At 41.3% G+C, this 17529-nt stretch overlaps 1 protein-coding gene across 2 annotated transcripts in view; it reads right to left on the reverse strand.

The window, feature by feature from the left end:
• astn1 (astrotactin 1) overlaps positions 1–17529 on the reverse strand; it is a 518487-nt gene that overhangs the window by 6992 nt on the left and 493966 nt on the right. For both annotated transcript variants that reach the window (XM_080907209.1, XM_080907208.1), the window contains exons 22-23: positions 16647–16747; positions 13893–14076 (exon numbers count right to left, since the gene is read on the reverse strand). In XM_080907209.1, coding sequence (XP_080763335.1) covers positions 13893–14076; positions 16647–16747 — 285 coding nt within the window. The remainder of the gene's footprint in view (positions 1–13892; positions 14077–16646; positions 16748–17529) is intronic.

Here is a 17529-nt window from a genome sequence, read left to right on the forward strand (position 1 = left end):
CTTTGAATAAAACCAACCACTAGGAGCAAACAAGAAAAATGTTTTTTTATTTGTGACTTTTTTCCTCCAGTCTCTGCGGCAAGCTAATATCCACTTGTCAAACTCCCATTCAAATGATAACCCACAAGTCCTTTTTTTCACCGTTTGATTTTGCTGTTAAGCTGCAGTTCACTGCTGTTTTGAATGGACTCGCATGCTGCAATAATACCGATGCGGTGGCCTGTGGATTCTGCTGCATTTCATCTCCCATCTCATGCCAACACCGCATTAACTGCTGTTCTGTAAACATACAGCTCATCACCCTATTTCCTAGTGTGTGTGTGTTCATGTTATTTCTGGAAAAGCAGTGCTCTCTTTACACCACAGCTCCCTTCAAACGGGCAAGACACCATCAGTGTCTGTGTTATTTTTGGCAGATTTTGCAAATCACTTCACATGTAAAGATACATGAGAAGCAACATGTTGCACTTGTACTTTGTATACACTGCTGGACTGTCTTTAAAGCCTAATGTGGACAGCCTTAGTGATGTTGTCTGCAGCTGCAGAGAAATTGTTACTTTAATGATGCCAGCCTTGTTGCACTGCCTCTCAGTAGACAGGCAGCTCTGTGTTGTGCTGGTAGTCCGCAGTTAGACTGCCATTCATAAAGTTTTTCTGAAACCTCTTTATATTCCCAATATTTTGACACACATGTCAGTGGTCTGGGGAAATAGGGGATATTTATTTCAATATTCATAAATGTGGTTTGTTGTGCTTTCATTTTTCAGGAAAGCTGAGGAACATTCCACAGGTTCCAAATAGCAACGGCTGTCACCATAAACTCTTGTGCATCTATAGGGATGGAAAATGGTTTCCACAATACAACGTGAGAGCTGCAAAAAACCGATGCAAACCCCAAACATTTGTGTGGTTTTGACCGTGCATATCCAAGCAGGCATACAGACATACACGAATTAGCCACTGGCCTAATATTTGTAAGTCTTTTATTGTGAAAAGGGTGAGGCGGATGGGACTAAAAACCAGTACTGGGATTGGGGTTGAAGGGCGTCAAAGGGCATAGTAGAAATAATGAAAAATTTTAAAATCTGTCCCAAAGATCACCTTTTTTAATAGAATTAGCCAGAGCTTAATTGCTCCCTGGGAGTCCTGTAATGTCCATACACATTGTGCTTTTTCATCACAAGCCTCAAACTTTCAAACTGACCTGACTTTTCTTTTCTGTGGGATAGATGCTGGTGATGAGAGCTCGCTCTCCGGCTTAAGCCCAGCACTTTTCAGCAGTTTTGCGATGAAGAGTCTTGCCCCACAGTCTGACTGTCAACACAGCGGTTATCCATCCTGATGCGTTTAAAGGAAAACATTCAGCACAAAAGACCTGAACTATGCTGCAACTGTGTGCCATTGGGTGCTGGTATATACACACACACACACACACACACACACACACACACACACACACACACACACACACACACACACACACACACACACACACACACACACACACACACACACACAGACAGTGCATAAAAAACCCACAAAACACAAAAACAAAAGAGGTTATTGACACCAACACCATCTTTCCTTAGAATTGGCCCCACTTTCCAGAAATGCCTCCCTGCAACTTCTTCCACAATAAAATAAAATAAATAAATAAATAAAGCCATGTTCATGAATCACTGATCTGACACAGAGGGAAATCCAGCAAACATCATAGAGCCACAGGTACAAGGAGACAGAATGGTCCAGTGAGTCATCTAATAGTAGCAGCCCTGCGTGACGTCAACTGGACTTGCAAAAGACTGCGAAGACCAAATTTAGGTCAGATAAGGTTTTTGACCTTTTTGGGGCTAATTCATACTTTTTAAAGTCAATTCTCATAAATTTAGGCTTTAAGTGATATCTAACTATCAAGCAGCAAACTTGAAAAAGTGTTGCAACCCCTCATTTCTATAAAGATTTCTTGTAAAATGGGAATTAGCGATTTATGAAAGCATTTGCAAACATATGTGGAAATAGAGCATCTTGAGTTTACACAATTCTAATCTAAGTTAATATTTCATATGACCACGTTTATCCTTCAACACAGTCTGAACTCTCTTCGGACGTTTCTTGAAGTAGTCTTCAGGAAATCATCTCCGGGCTTCTTAAAAGACACTGAAAGCTCTTCTTTGGATGGTGGCTACCTGTTGTTCCATTCTCTGTCTAGATGATCCTGCACTGCTTCAGTCCCGCTTTATTCTTGTTCTTTTGTGCAACAAAAATAAAAGCCCTGTCCATATCATCTCTACCCAAAAGCTGTAGACCACTTCAAAACTCTGAAAACAGCTGATTGTAGCAAGTGCATTAGTTGAATGTTTTTTCTCCTTTCTCTTTGGCTGGCCTGAAGGTAACTGAAGAGCCTTTGTAACAGGATATAATTGCAACTATAATTTAATAAACGAAGTCAGTGAAGTAACGCGTCACATTTAAAATCTAATGTACACGTGGAACAAAAATGCTTTCTCACTGATCTGTCAGAGCTTTTTATCTTTAATACTGAACAACATCAGTATACATTATACATTTAGGGAACATAATGGTCTATTTTTTATTAATTACAGTATCACGTATTACAATGTGAGCAGGCTACAAATGGGAAAAAAAGGTGAAAACGCACAAACTGCTAAAAATACTCTAACTGCAGAGGAACCAGTCAATGGCCCCCTGGGTTGCCTCTGATGCTGCTGATAAGGTTCATGTAATTGGTAAGCAAACTCATAACAATGTGCACTGATACTGATAATGCAATTTTCTATTAAAAGTCTATACCAGAGTGTGTAAATATTTATATATTTCTGTTCATTCTTCAGTATCACAGAAACCAATAAATCACCAGCAGACAAACAGCAAAAAGGCACTTCTGCTTCAAGTGTGTGTGTATTTTCATCCTTGTCTCAACTATAAAAAGTCAGCGAGCAAAGTAAACAGTCTGCGGTGATTATGATTATGATTTCCTGAGAGAAATTCCAACTATAACAATACTTATTATCGCAAGCGCTCTGATTAGAGAGACTGTCAAGGAAAAACAGAAAGAAACTCAACAAAAAGGATCAAATATTTTTCAGTTCATCAAAGGGCACCGAGTCCAACCAAGGACACGGTCGGGACGGAAGGATCGAGGATTCCTTTCTTTTCAGCCAAGCCAAAACATCTAGCGTTTCGAAGTCAATAGCCAGGCGGTGTGCCTAACGTGACGGGTGCTCCCCCGGCGATGACAAGGTCTGGCACTTGGGAGGAGAATTGTCGAGCCTTGGAGAGACAGTCTTTCGGTGAGTTTATGGTTTGAGTTAAAGCATCACGCAATGTTGCATGAAAAAGGCAACACAAATGTCCCGTGGAGAATGCCAAAGGTTCTCGTCAGTGAGATCCGATACATTTCTAAAAACAGCAGATCTGAATATCTGCCGCCACAAGAAAGATAAAGCCACATTTGTTCATTCATTTGTTTCCAGATATTGCTTACTTGGCTGATACGAGTTTACATTGAGTCAGAGCCTGAGCGGGGCTCTTGTTATCTGTATTTTGACTAGCTAATGAAAATCTCGTTTATTCTGTCCTCATTGTTTGTGACAGGGAAACTGGGGAATTCTCTTCATAACAAGTCGAACTGATCTGGGAAGATGAAAATGTGCGTGGGTATGCATTTGTGGTCTGGGTGTGTGTGAGTTTGTGTCCACCCTGCTGTTTACTCTCAGCAGCACAACAGACCTGAGGTGTTTGGATGGGAGAGCTATATTGTCTCTCAAGTACCACAAAACTGCTGATTTAAGAACAAACCACAACTAAAGAGACTTACAACAAGGGTTTAGGACAGCAAGGACTAATTTCATGGATGTTTATGAGAAATGCCTCCTACCAATTTCTTACCAAGTACCAGGTCAATGCATACAGTGTTAGCTATGCCAATTATTCTGGCATTTTACAGCTTTTTTACTGTAAAACGTCCCAATATTAGTTAGAATATAAGCAATACAATGCCATTCTATGAGGCAGACACATAGGTGCTCAAAAAACAAATAAATAAATAGAAGGAACACTTTTCTGGGATATTGATGTTGTCGCTTTAGAGTGTATCCAGTTCAAGTATCAGTTTCAGCTGCTTTAATGTTATTATAATTAACAACAGGTGCACTAGAGCGGCAACAATGAGACAGCCCCAAAATGAAAGCTTTTAGAGGTGGAGGCTTGCTGACATTTTTTTCCTCCCCGTCTATTCTGACTGAATTTTTGCTAGTTTTGCATTTGGTTAGGGGCAACGCCACTACTGGTAGCATGAGGCGATACTTGGACCCTGCAGAGGTTGCACAGATCGCAATTTGTCCAGGTAGTCCAACACATGCCATTGCCAACAGGTTTTATGTTTTTCCCAGCACAGTCTCAAGATCATGGGGGAGATTCCAGGAGACAGGCAGTTACTCTAGGGTACTCTACTCTAAAGTCTTTAACTCATCAGCGGGACTGGTATCTGCTCCTTTGTGCAATGAGGAAGAGGATGAGCACTGCCAGAGCTACAAAATGACCTCTAGCAGGACACTGGTGTGAATGTGTCTGACCAAACAATCAGAAACAGACTTCTTGAGGGTGGCCTGAGCGCCTGATGTCCTTTAGTGGGCCCTGAGCTCCTTGCCCGGCGTAGTCTGGAGGAGGTAAATCCATGGAGGGACACACAGACCTCTACAGGCTAGACAACGACACCATGACTGCCATTAGGTACCAGGATCTTCTGTCAAACCCTACACTGGTGCAGTGGGTCCTGGGTTCCTCCTGGAGCACAACAATGCCTGGCTTCATATGGTAAGTATTCAGGCAGTTCCCAGGAAGAAGGAATTGATACCACTGACTGGCTCCCACGCTCGTACCACTGGCACATTATGGTTTAGTCTATCCGATGCCACCAGGCTGCACCTCGGACTGTCAAAGAGGTCTGTGATGCCCTGGTCAACATCTGGTAGGAGATCCCTCGGGACACCATCCACCGTCTAATTAGAAGCATGCCCCAGTATTCAGGCTAACTGATTACCATTTTGAATTGCTGTAATGAAATTTCAGCAAAATTGACTAGGCTGCTGCATCATTTTTTCACTTTGACTATTGATTACTATTTTCATTTCCATCAAATGTGGCACCAAGAGCTGAATGTAGCCACAGCGATGCCACTAATTGGTTAGTAAAGTCCAACGTTGAAGCCCAGCAGCATTTTTGCAGTTGCCGTCTTGATGTTTTGAAACCTAACGTGATGAGCGAGAGATAAATCTGACTGTGAAACCAACAGTGTTGGGACTAACGCGTTATTAAGTAACGCGTTACAGTAACTACGTTATTATTGTGGTAACGAGCACAGTAACTAGTTATTATGCCAAAATCAGGAACGCGTTACTCGTTACTGGGATTTAGATAGGGTCGTTACTCGTTACTTCGTGTGTTGCGTTTAACTTACCTCGGAAATCGGAACACGAGCCTGGGAATAATGTCACACTCGAGTAAACGGTGTTCTGGTTAGCCTCGTTGGAGAAGTCTGGATTCCAATATGGCGACGCCCTCGAAAACGCTTGTTTTGCTAGCTCTCTACAAAAACAAATTACTACTACACATATGCAGCTCATCTGCAGTCCCGAATTTCTGAGTCCCGAGTACAAAGGAAAGCACCACGACTGCAGTTTCCGTGCTGGACGTAAAAAGGGCACGTGACACTGTGACGTAAGCTACAATCATGGCGGCAGTCGAAGATGGTCCAGGCATGTGTTTTCTCTCCTGGAAATATTCACATTATTTCTCCTTTGTGTTGGAAAAAGACAGGAATATTGTCGTGAACTGTACTCTCTGTGGAGGTTCTAAAACTCTTTCGACATCAAAGACTAGCAATTCTAATCTGATGAAACATCTTCAGAAACAGCATGCATCTACCAACTTAGTTGAAAAAGAACCTGAAGGCAACGTCGGTGACTCTAGCTCCGTTGATGCTATTCCAGCAAAACAACGAAAGCTTGATTTCGGACAGCCTGCTGCACAGTCCATCACCCAGCCCCAGCTACACAGGCTGATTGCCAGGTATGTTGTGGAAGACATGAAACCCATCTCAACGGTTGAGTCCCATGCTTTCAGACAACTGATTAGTCATATACCTGTGCGAGGGAGAGCTGGGAAGGCACCATCCAGAAAGATATTTTCCAGTTTCCTAGACCAAGAATATGCCAACATGGAGTCAGAGCTCAAAAATACACTTGACATGGTAGAATACATCTCCACAACAGCAGACATTTGGACTGTGCATAATAAAGGTTTTCTTGGTGTGACCGCGCATTGGATAAATGCACAAAACATGAAACGTGAGAAAGCAGCGCTGGCATGCAGGCGATTTATGGGTCGACATACGTATGACAGTATTGCATCTGAGCTGGACAACATTAACTCATCTCATGGCCTATCGTTTAAAATCACATCAACTGTAACGGATAATGGCTCCAATTTTGTCAAGGCTTTTAAAGTGTACCAGCCAGCACCTGAGTCAGATGACTCTGAATCTGAGGAGGATGGGGTGACTTTTGTTTCAATTGGGGATGTGCTGCAGAATGCTGCTGATGATGCTGATGATGCAATTTCTTTACCGCCACATCAGAGATGTGCATCGCACACAATGAATCTTATCTCTTGCACTGATGTGGAGAAGTGGCTATTGTCTGAAGCTGCAACAAAAACCATCTACAGAAGTGCCACCACAAAATGTGCAGGGCTGTGGAACAAGGCCAGTCGTTCCACAGTGGCTGCTGAGATTGTGGACGACATTATTGCAAAGAAGCTACTAGTACCTTGCACAACAAGGTGGAACTCGTTCTATTATGCTCTGGAGAGAATTTCAAAGATACCTGTGGTGGAGCTGAACACAATCTCATCCACATTACGGTTGAAATGTTTCAATGAGAGGGAGCATCAGTGTATCAGAGAGTACTGTGCAGTCATGAAACCACTTACTGTGGCACTGGACATTCTTCAAGGAGAAGACCATTGTTTTTATGGCACACTCCTACCCACACTGGAATCGCTAATGACCAAGACTCTGGCTATAAAAAATGGTCTGCAAATTCTTGTTGGGCTACCAGATACAGTTGTCCAGGTAAGAGATGATATTTTCATTTGTGTTTATCTTTAATGAAATTGCTTTTTATATTGTGCTGTGCTGTTCACATGCAAGTGAATGCTGTTACAGTTACAGATACTTAACCCCAATAAATAAATAAAATAAATACAACGTAGTAAAATACACACTATTTACAAATTAAAATACATTCTATATAAAACTACAGCATGCTGTTAATATTTAATTAATTTAATGTTGAAACAATGCATACTTTCTCATGCAAAAATGTTTTTTGCACTTTTACTGTGTCGTTATTACAGGCAGTCAAAACAAGGTTTGCACATGTCCTTGGAAGTGAAGATGCTTTGCTGGCTGCTGTGACACTACCAAAATTTAAGCTTCGTTGGCTACATGACCAGGCGCGGAAGGACCTCGCAAAGGCACGTCTGCTGGTAGAGTGTCGAAAACTTCTCCCTGAGCAAGATCAGCTACAACCAGGTACCAGCGCCACCAACACAACACAGCACGCGGGTTCTAGCAAAGAGGATGAGTTCTTCTCCTTTGAAGAGAATGAGGACATATATGCCACTGCTGAAGGTGAGGTAGCCGAGTACCTCAAATCAGGAGCAACAGGGTTAGACTCTCTGAATCATTTCCCAATGATAAAGAAACTCTCTCTTAAACTTAATGCAGCTACTCCTTCAAGTGCCCCAGTTGAAAGGCTTTTCAGCCTGGGAAACCTGATTCTCACTCCAAAGAGGAACAAGTTGACTGATCATAAGTTTGAGAAGCTTCTCCTCTTGAGGTACAATCGTTGGTTTGATGGAAACCAAAGTTGAGTAGTGCTCATATGATGATGATGTGTTGCCTTCAGTGGTGCTCTACAAGGTAAAGTAGGGTTATTTCCAAGTGAAACTTGGGCTTCTGAAGCACTTAAAATACCTTTATATTTTATTTATCTACATGGCCTGTATGGAGGCAATATTATTTTGGTTTGACTGTTTATGAAGCTGAAAATAGTTATTATTTATTTTATTTCTGTTTGTGGGGCTGAACATACTTGTAATTAATTTTATTTCTCTTCTCTTTCTCTGAAAATACTTTTATTACTGAACATGAGGTCTCCAGTTGGTGGAATTCAGCAGTTAAGTTTACAAAGTTAAGTTCAGTTAACTTTACAAAGAATGGACAAACCTCACCGTGTTTATGTTAAATCATTTTTTGCACTACATGTTTTTGCACTTTGATACCTACTTTGATACCTACAGGTCCTAAATTGTCTGAGGTACAGTTTAATGTTGGCACTGCTAAAAGCATACTTTCTGTCCATTTAAATGGCAAAAATAAATATCTTTCAAAAGTTTCAACACACTGTATGTTGTTTTGTGATCCACTGCTTCTTCCTAGTGATACTACGTACAATGATTAGACACTGCTGTAACAACCCGAGAATGATGAGTTTGCATTTGTAGAGGGTTGAAACATTAGAAATGGATTAAAACACACAGATAAAAAAGTGACACATAAAACAAACTTTGTTAATTTCTAATTTAGTTTCATTCATTTCATCATTGACTTGCACTCGAACTACTACACTGCCATTTTAACTATTTTAGGTTCAGGCCATTAGGTGGCACAGTGTACTTGTGGCTGGATAGTGCTAACATGTAAGCAAGCTAGAAGACTGGCATCCTTGCTGGGTATCCAGTTAGGGAAGCAACACATTAATAAGAGAATTCTGGGTAAAACCAAAGTTACTTTCCCTAGTAACTAGTTACTTCGAAAGTAACGAGTAACTTGAAGTAACTGAGTTACTTTTGAGAGAAGTAACTAGTAATGTAACTGAGTTACTATTTTAAAGTAACTTACCCAACACTGGAAACCAAACTGCACTCTTGTACGGTATTGACTTCCTAATTACAAGGCAGGCCTACCCAAAAGCATATGGTGCTTTAGTCCTCTTTTTGACTCCACTGGGAACCGATGTTTACAAAAGGAACACGTTGTTTTCAATAGGACTTCAAGTTCCATTGGGGCGAGTGCTGTTTCCCCTATACAGTAATACTGAAGCACTACTTAATAGAAAGTATGCAGGTGCAGTTACTAGAACATGTAAACAGCTGCTTTTTTCTGGATTTTGTGACTTCCAAGTTTACTTTTCTGTAAAAAGCAAACGAAATGCAAGGAGAACAATCAGAACAAAGAGACAGTTTCATCAAAGCAGTAGTAGCAGCTCTGCCCCAACCCTAATGTTTAGTTTAGGTTGTTTTTTTTGTAGCTTTTTTATTTCTACAGTCATCTGCTTAGAAAAATATGCAGTAAGCCACAGATTAAAAATTCTGTCTGGAATTAAACAGAAATACAATCTTTATCCTAATATGTCCATAATGAGTCTAGTCTAGATTAGAAAAATGTTTTCCCGGTTCAGCTGAATGACAATGATCATCATGATCTGAGATGTTTTTGCAGCATCGGGCCAACATCAACACAGGATGCCTGAAAAGCCAGAAATATGCATGACGGTTATTTTGGTTTCTTAAAAATGATATCAGTAGTATTTTTGTCCTGGCATAGGTGCGGCCATTTATCTGCTGCATTTGTTTTCCCCAACGGTCAAATAACATCAGAGAAACAAACTGCTTGACGCCACAGGGAAGCTTGTCAGCACACTCAGACACACGGCGGCGGAGCTGCGAGGCCATTAACCTCGCTGCCTGCACGCTCGCCTGGTAACAATAGACAGCATACAGCTCAGGTCTTTCCTCACTCTAAAGTAGATACATAGGAAAGTCTAATGTTCATTTGATGACTTGGCTAAACAAAACATGTTTATACTTCCTTCCGCTGTTGCCAGCTCTCACCTCAAATGCACTTCTCTGCCACTTTTCCAGCTCTGAGGTGCCTTTATTAACATTAATCACCCCTCCCTTTAACTAAATTGGGAGGCTGTTAATGTAAGTGTATTTTAATGGAACACTTCAGAAGCAACTCCCTCAATTACATCAACTCTTTCCAGCATGGTCCCTATTAAAACCAACCTTTCATTTAGGGCGGGGGAGCCCACAGACAGAGGGAGAAACACAGAATTAAGGGAGCCTTTGCTAATCAGTCTCACCTGCCAAAGCGAAAGCGTGTAACACAGACTGCTGTTTATAAGTAGGTTTTATTTCAGACACATGGCTCTGTTTATAAAACATTAAGCTACAGTTTTACATTATGGGTACTTATACGTAGTTTGGGCGGAAATTTGGGGCCCTCCATGGTTGCGAGTTACTAAATGGCCCCGGTGATGTCACAGAGGTTAAAAGCACTCGGCTTCCCAGTCAGTTTGACTGACTTTCTCCCGTAACTCTAATTCACGCAAACAACCGCTTTGCAATCAGAGACAGCGCTTTGGAAACTGTGAGCGGCACATCTGCCCACCTTTGAGAGTCGAAACAACAGTGTGCTGAGCTTTTGAAAGAGCTGATATAATGGAGACCCTATAAATGTGTTTGTAATAACAGTGGAACAAATTAGCGCTTGCACCGAAAAGTGTACGAAGCACAGTTTTGGTTTTATTTAGAGCTGTTTTCTGTTCAAGCTGTAACTGTTGTTATGCACAGATCACGTCAGACAACTTGTGCGGATTGTTGTGGGAATAGATGCTCAGGCCAAATGTAAGTGCAGTGCAAAAGAAATTGCTTGCAGCGCATGTTGGGCAAAAAACACAGCTACGGTACCAAAGATGAGATGTTTTTTCCAGAGAGCAGTTAAATGAAAAGACAATGTGTAGGCTAACGTTAGCCCGTTCTGGACAACATAGCATCATTTAGCTAACATTAGCTAACACAAGCTAACTCAAGGAGTTGCAAAAAAAATAAATAAATCACCTCACTCAGAGTTGTTTTGAAGGGAGGGAAGAATCCATAAAGACTATAACATTTATTCGTAGGAAAGTGTTGGAAAGTTTTCAGTTTTAACATAGTTTAAGGTGGGGTTGCCAACCGTCCCTTAAAAAACGGAATCGTCCCGTATTTCGAAACAAAAGTACACGTCCCGTATTGAGCTAATAAGGGACGCACTTTGTCCCGTAATACAGTGAGAATCAAAAGTAGTCTATAAATGTTTATGGAATTAACGCTTTGTTTGAAAACATAATTCCCAGCCCCTCTCCTGCTTTGTGACCAATGAGCTGACAGCACACTTATGACAATTCGAGTATGACAATTCAGATTACCGCTCATCTCATTGGTCGAGGAAAGGTCGCTTACAGAGAAAATACCGGAAGACAACAGATGACCACAACAAGAAGCATGGCCAACAGGGAAACAAACGCCGACACTGCGGTGCAAGTCTCGGATGACAGTACACCTAAAGCTGGGCAGACACTGTGCGATTTTTTCAGTCACGTTATTCAGCTCCTGCTCAAACTGCACGATTGACTCGCAGGGGTTAGAAGTTCGTATGTCACGATGCAGGTCTCACACTATACGCCCGATGCTCTGATGCGACCTGAGTGCTCACACTGTGCCTCCATAAAAATGAAGGTTATAACAGAAAATCTGTCGCGCTCTCTCTCTGTCTTTCACTCACACAGACACACCACCACCATCAACTTTGCTAAATTGCTAATGAAAAACATTGATCAGGCAGCTGTGAATGAGCAGCAGTGTAAATCCAACTATTTTCACAGTTGTTGTGGTCGTGATAATTTTGTGATGCCACATCGAAAAGGCTCGGATGAGCTTTCCAAAGTTCTACAAGTTGTGCCTCCATCGCTTGTGTCCAGATCACACGCTGCACAGCCGTGCTGCTCCGTCTTTTTCACCGACGTTTACGTGTTTGCACGCGAGCAGTGTGAGCAGCTGTGGTGACACCCTCACGAGCGATTGATGATCGGGAGCTGCTCGAGGTGTTAATCGCTTCTCGTTACCCCACGTATACTACACAACGCACGATGAAGGCCAAAATCGGTCCGATCACCAAATCGGTCGCACGACTCAAAAATCGTCTCAAAATGGGCCAAAAATCGCACAGTGTAAGCTCAGCATAAGCCCAGCATTAGAGCAGCAATGTTTGTTCCCCTCAGAGAAAGGGAAGAATGGGAAAAGGAAAACACCTGGCTGGAAAACGTTAATATGGGCATGTGCAGTGAATATCAGCGCTATGTGGCCAGAAGTGTGATAATATAATTTATTTTGTGTAATAAACAACTGCAAGGATAGATGATTACAACAAATTGATGACTAATACATAAAAGTAATACATAGATGAATAATGATGATGAGTTATGATGCGTAATCATGGGAACAAGCGGGTTTACAAACAGGAGCAGCTGATTAGCATTAGAAAAGCTGAAATAATACCTCAACTGAAGCCAATTGTACTAAATGCACTAAATGTGCACTGTTACAAGAATATTTTTCTTTCTATTATTTTCTATTATTTTAAGTTAAGCAAGACAGAGTGCTTTTAAAGAAAGATTTACTTATATTCTCAAAAGTTAAGCATGACAGGCTTCTGTTTAAGAAAGAGACCTGTTTTACTGTGTTAATGTTGTCATTTTGAGCTAAAAATAAATGGCTAAATGATCATTTGTTTCACATGTGTTCATATCACAAAGAATAGAATATGCATCTACTTAAATCAACTTCAAGTCAAATGGTTAAAAAAATAATTTCACACACAAAAAAAGAGCTAGAAAATTCACCACACTGGGAAGGGTGAAGACAACTGGGTCGAGGTGTCCCTTATTTATTTTTCAGGGAGTTGGCAACCCTAGTCTAAGGGGATTGACTCGCCAACGTCAAGTGGCAGCTAGCTTACTTTTTCAGCTCCAGAGATTAGCCCTCTGTATATTTCAATGTCAACTGAGGCATTCCTACACTACACTGGTAAAAAAAAAAAAGATCAAGCTCTGGATACGCACAGTACTCATTCAATGAACTAGTTACTAATGTACTATTGGTGTAATCTTGGGATATGTAGACAGTGAGAATATTATAATACACATGTTTATATATGACACAATTTGTTGATTTATTCATCGCACCTGATCTAGATCTGTGTCAGAATGGGAACAAATTCCTATAAGCTGTTGGGGGTGCAGTAATCACTAATAGAGCACATCTATGTCTTGTAATTCAGTCCTAGCTTTCTGGGTTTTACAGGATTTCTGGTGAATGTTTCGATTATGAAAGGCCTATCTGCTCAAATTGCACTTTAAAGTGTTGTTCTGACAAACTGTGATCCAATCCAGACTCTTGTCTAGTTGCCACTTTCTTCAGTCTCACACTGTTATTGTTTGAAGATGTCAGTGTCAATTGCACAAGCTCAGTATGACAGATTGCACTTTGTTGGTGGGAGGGCAACTCATGAATGGATTACACACACTCCCACACACACGCATATCTGGAAGACTGATTACAGTGAACGCAGTCTACACGTTATTAAGGCTTTTGGTATTCTGTAAAAGTCTGACTCAAGACAGACCTACAGGGCTTTGTATATTGTTGGGTTCTGCTGATAAATTGGCGATCAAGTTAAAGTTGATGATCAATTTGCTGGAAGGAATGCATTTTTCTGATCTGAGGTTACACGTCAGAGATGTGGGCACGTTTGAAATACAAGCTGAGTCCCAATTGTCTGGCAGAAAAGTCACTTTTTCCTGTCGTTTCCAGCGTGGGTAAAACTAAACTGCCTGTGGTGTTCAATAAACATGCATTTTCCAGTGTGGCATCTTTTGTTCTTGTTGACTCGTTAAGGAAGAAAAGAAACAGTCAAATAACCGTACCTGGGTCCCAACTCGTCCTCACACCTCCAGGTGAATTCACCAAAGCTCTCGTAGCGCTGGTTGTAGTGGTAAAGCACACGGTGCAGTGTAGGAGCGCCCAGGTCCATCAGAGTGTTGTAAGCTGTCTGTTGCTCCTTCCCACTGGTGTAGCCGTTAAACAGGTTATATATCTTATCTGCAATTTCTGAAAGTGTATAGACAATCGGGGGTTAACTTGCAGCTTTAATAGGAGCAGGAAACGAGTGTTAACTATGCCCAACAATAAAGAACAATACCGGCGATCAGTTCAAACCCTTTTTTATGTTTAATGAACAGGCCGACTGGGGCTACTTGATATTAAATGATCCAGGCAAGATGTTCCAATGACAAAGTCATCTTTCTCCTGAATCCATGCTAGCCTCGCTGCTGTTTTGGATACGCTGTTGAGGTTTGGGTGGGGAGCTTCGCTGAGTTCACACGCAATCACGCTTTCTGTAGACAGACGGGGCAGATCGCTCATAGCGAGAGAAGAATGTTTGTCTGGGGCAGGTCTTATCTGTTTTTGCATTCATTTTAAACAATGCTGTTAACAGTGATCCTGACAGGCTGACGAATGCATTCTTAATTTCAATTACTGTAGGACACGACAGGAATCCATGTGGAATCATGTCAGTTGCTAAGGTATGGGCGAGGCAGAGTAATAAAGAAATAATATTAAGAAGTCTAATCCCAAATTAGGATGTTGGTTACTGGATAGTGATCAGCACCCCTTTCTTCCCAGTGATGACAGAGGTCACATGTTTGTGTGAAATACCCAAGGATGGAGGATCAGCGACACAGTAACTGTAATATGCGTTTGTTTTTGGGGTCATTGGAAGAGATTCTTTGATGTTGACAAAGATGTTGGACATATTGCAGTTTTTTCCCCTCAGTTATTGGGCACTGTTAAATATAATGGCCTCATAAGTGGAGAAGATGTGTTCTTTCCTGTTTCTTCTGCAGCTCCAATTTCAGATGAATAAAGCAGATGTCATTTTACATGAATATTTTGGTCTCACTACCATTACCGATCATTTTAAAAGGGATAAATCATCAACAACAAAGTTGAAGAATTCACTGAAGAAACTAAAACCTTGGAGTGTAAGTCCTCTCGGAAGTGACAATGCCAAGAAAATCAGTAAAAGCAACTACATGGCATGTACTGCATGTCACACCATGCGTAGATTTCCAGTAATTAAAACCAACTGCATTAAGTGGCACATCTTTTCTTATACAATTAGACAATTACATTGGAAATTGTTTTCACAGTCAAGCACAGTAAATTAAGTAGCCCCTTAATAGGGTTCAAATAGGAATTGGACAAATTTTAAAAAATCATTATTGAACTTTAATATTTTGCTGAAGTCCTTCCATGTAATGATGGCTTGAAGTCTGCAGATGTTTGTGATGTGTCTTACTCCCTTTGGTTTTTTTCTCTGCTAGTGAAATTCAACCTGACTGACCACGTGGCTTATTCCTGTTTAGCCTGATTTTTCAGGCCTTTGTCCACTATTGTAGACAATATCAAGTTTGCAAGTTCTGCTTGGCCCTGCATCAGACCAACGTGTACCCTGCCTGTCACCCTGCGGTAGCTGGGTGACAGGCAGGGTACCTGCGACCTGGCTTCAGGGTGCCTGCGACCCTAAATTGTTTAAGCGGAAGAGAATGGATGGCTGGATGGATCACAGTACACTTCAGAATTCATCTGGCTGCTTCTGTCTTCTGTCACATCATTAATAAACATTAGTGACCCAAGTACAATTTGAAACCACTCATGCCCATGCATCACACAGGCTTCACTGTGTTCAGATCATGAGCTGTTCCAAGCCTTCTCCATTTTTTGTTACTCCTGTCCTTCTGTGACAGGTTGATGTTACTTTCATCCGTCCAAAGAATGCTGTTTGAGAGTTAGTCTCTAACCTGGCCTTTCTGTTCATGAGGTTGAACCTTCTGTCAAAGCGTCGTCCACAAAGCCTCTTTATGGTAGACTTCAATAACGGATAGCTACCTTACAGAGAGAGTTTTTCCCCCTCTGGGGACCGTTGGAAAAGGGTTTTTCTTCACCATGAAAAGGATCCCATGATCATTCATCACTTGAAATGAACTCTTGAATATTTGCCTGCTTAATTTAGGAATGAAGAAATATCCCACACCTATCACTGAAACAGCTTTTGCGTAACTTTTTTAATCAGCCCACCCTTAGCACCAGGAAATATGGTACTAGGGCAGAAAAAAAGACAGTCAAGGTACTTTTGGCCAGGGCCTTTAATTAAAGCCATACTTCAATTGTAGTGGCAAAAAGGTGAAAACTGTGACACTACCCAAATGTCTACAGCCCTGTCTCCAACTCAGCAGCAGGATCTATAAAGTCTTTGGTATGAAGCTTCACTAGTGCACAGGGTGACAAATGATTTCAGCTCGTTAATTTCTGACATGAAATAGCACACTTTATAACCAATATTCTCGTGAGATCTTAGTGTACAGTGTCCATAAACAGTTCTACTCCAGAGAGGAAAACTATCTGCCTGTGTCTTTATGATGAACTCATCTAACATCTGTTTTGTGCGGTTTTGAGACATGACTGCAAATAGAAAGAGCAAATGTCTGTCCGGTAAATAAAAAAAACAAATGAAAAAAAATTGCACCAAATATAATTTTTTTCCCCCGAATTTTTCTGACATCATATAACAATCATATTTACTACACAAATAATGATGTACAGTCTTTTCCCCTCACCTTGTGCTTTGACGTCATCCACAGTTGGACATGGAGTTTTGATGGTGACTTCACTTGGAGTTGAACGGCGCCCCGTGTTGTCTACTGCCCATAGCCGGAACCTGCACGCACGCACGCACGCACGCACGCACACACACACACACACACACACACACGCACTGTGAAATATAAAGTCCATTTTTCCATTTTGTTAGTGAAAATCTATAAAACCTAAAGTAATAAAATGGATTTCCTGCAGTGTATTCTCATGAAAGTGCTGAACAAAAAACATATGAGCAGCAGCAAACATGTCACAGCTGATGCATTTCCTGCAGCTGTTAATCCAATCGAAAGACCCCCTGCTTTGAAGACCAGGGCCTGCATTATCAATACGGGAACAGTGCCACACTCCCAATTTGCCGTTCTCTGCAGAGCTAGTTTCGCTGAATGAATATCTCCACCTAGTGGCCAATTGTTGCAGTAACAAAGAATGATGTAGCAGTACGAACACTCAAAAGGCAAAGAGGTGTAAAGAAATAGACGAGTGAATGACAGATATTCTCGGTTAGAAGAAAGCCATTTGAATCTTTCCATCATATACTCAAAGACTGAACTTTTGCTTTTAATGCAACTGCAAAGTATCTTTTTTTTTGCTGTCTTTGAGTTTCTAGCATGCCTTTCTTGGGCATATTTTATCTGAAAGAGCGTATTTTAATATAAAGAGCTGATGGGAGAGACAAGGCCTCGGTGCAGAGGCTCTCCCCAAGCTAAGAGCTCAGGGAGATGAATGAGCTGTCAGACAGGATAGAAAGAGCAGGAATCTCGCTGATACTGGAATTAAAAGAGCATGTGTAGCTGTTCACCGAACCCACATACGTCAAAATTGTTTGAAGAAGCTCTGTCC

Source organism: Rhamphochromis sp. 'chilingali' (genome assembly GCF_963969265.1).
Source record: "Rhamphochromis sp. 'chilingali' genome assembly, chromosome: 16".
Taxonomy (NCBI): domain Eukaryota; kingdom Metazoa; phylum Chordata; class Actinopteri; order Cichliformes; family Cichlidae; genus Rhamphochromis; species Rhamphochromis sp. 'chilingali'.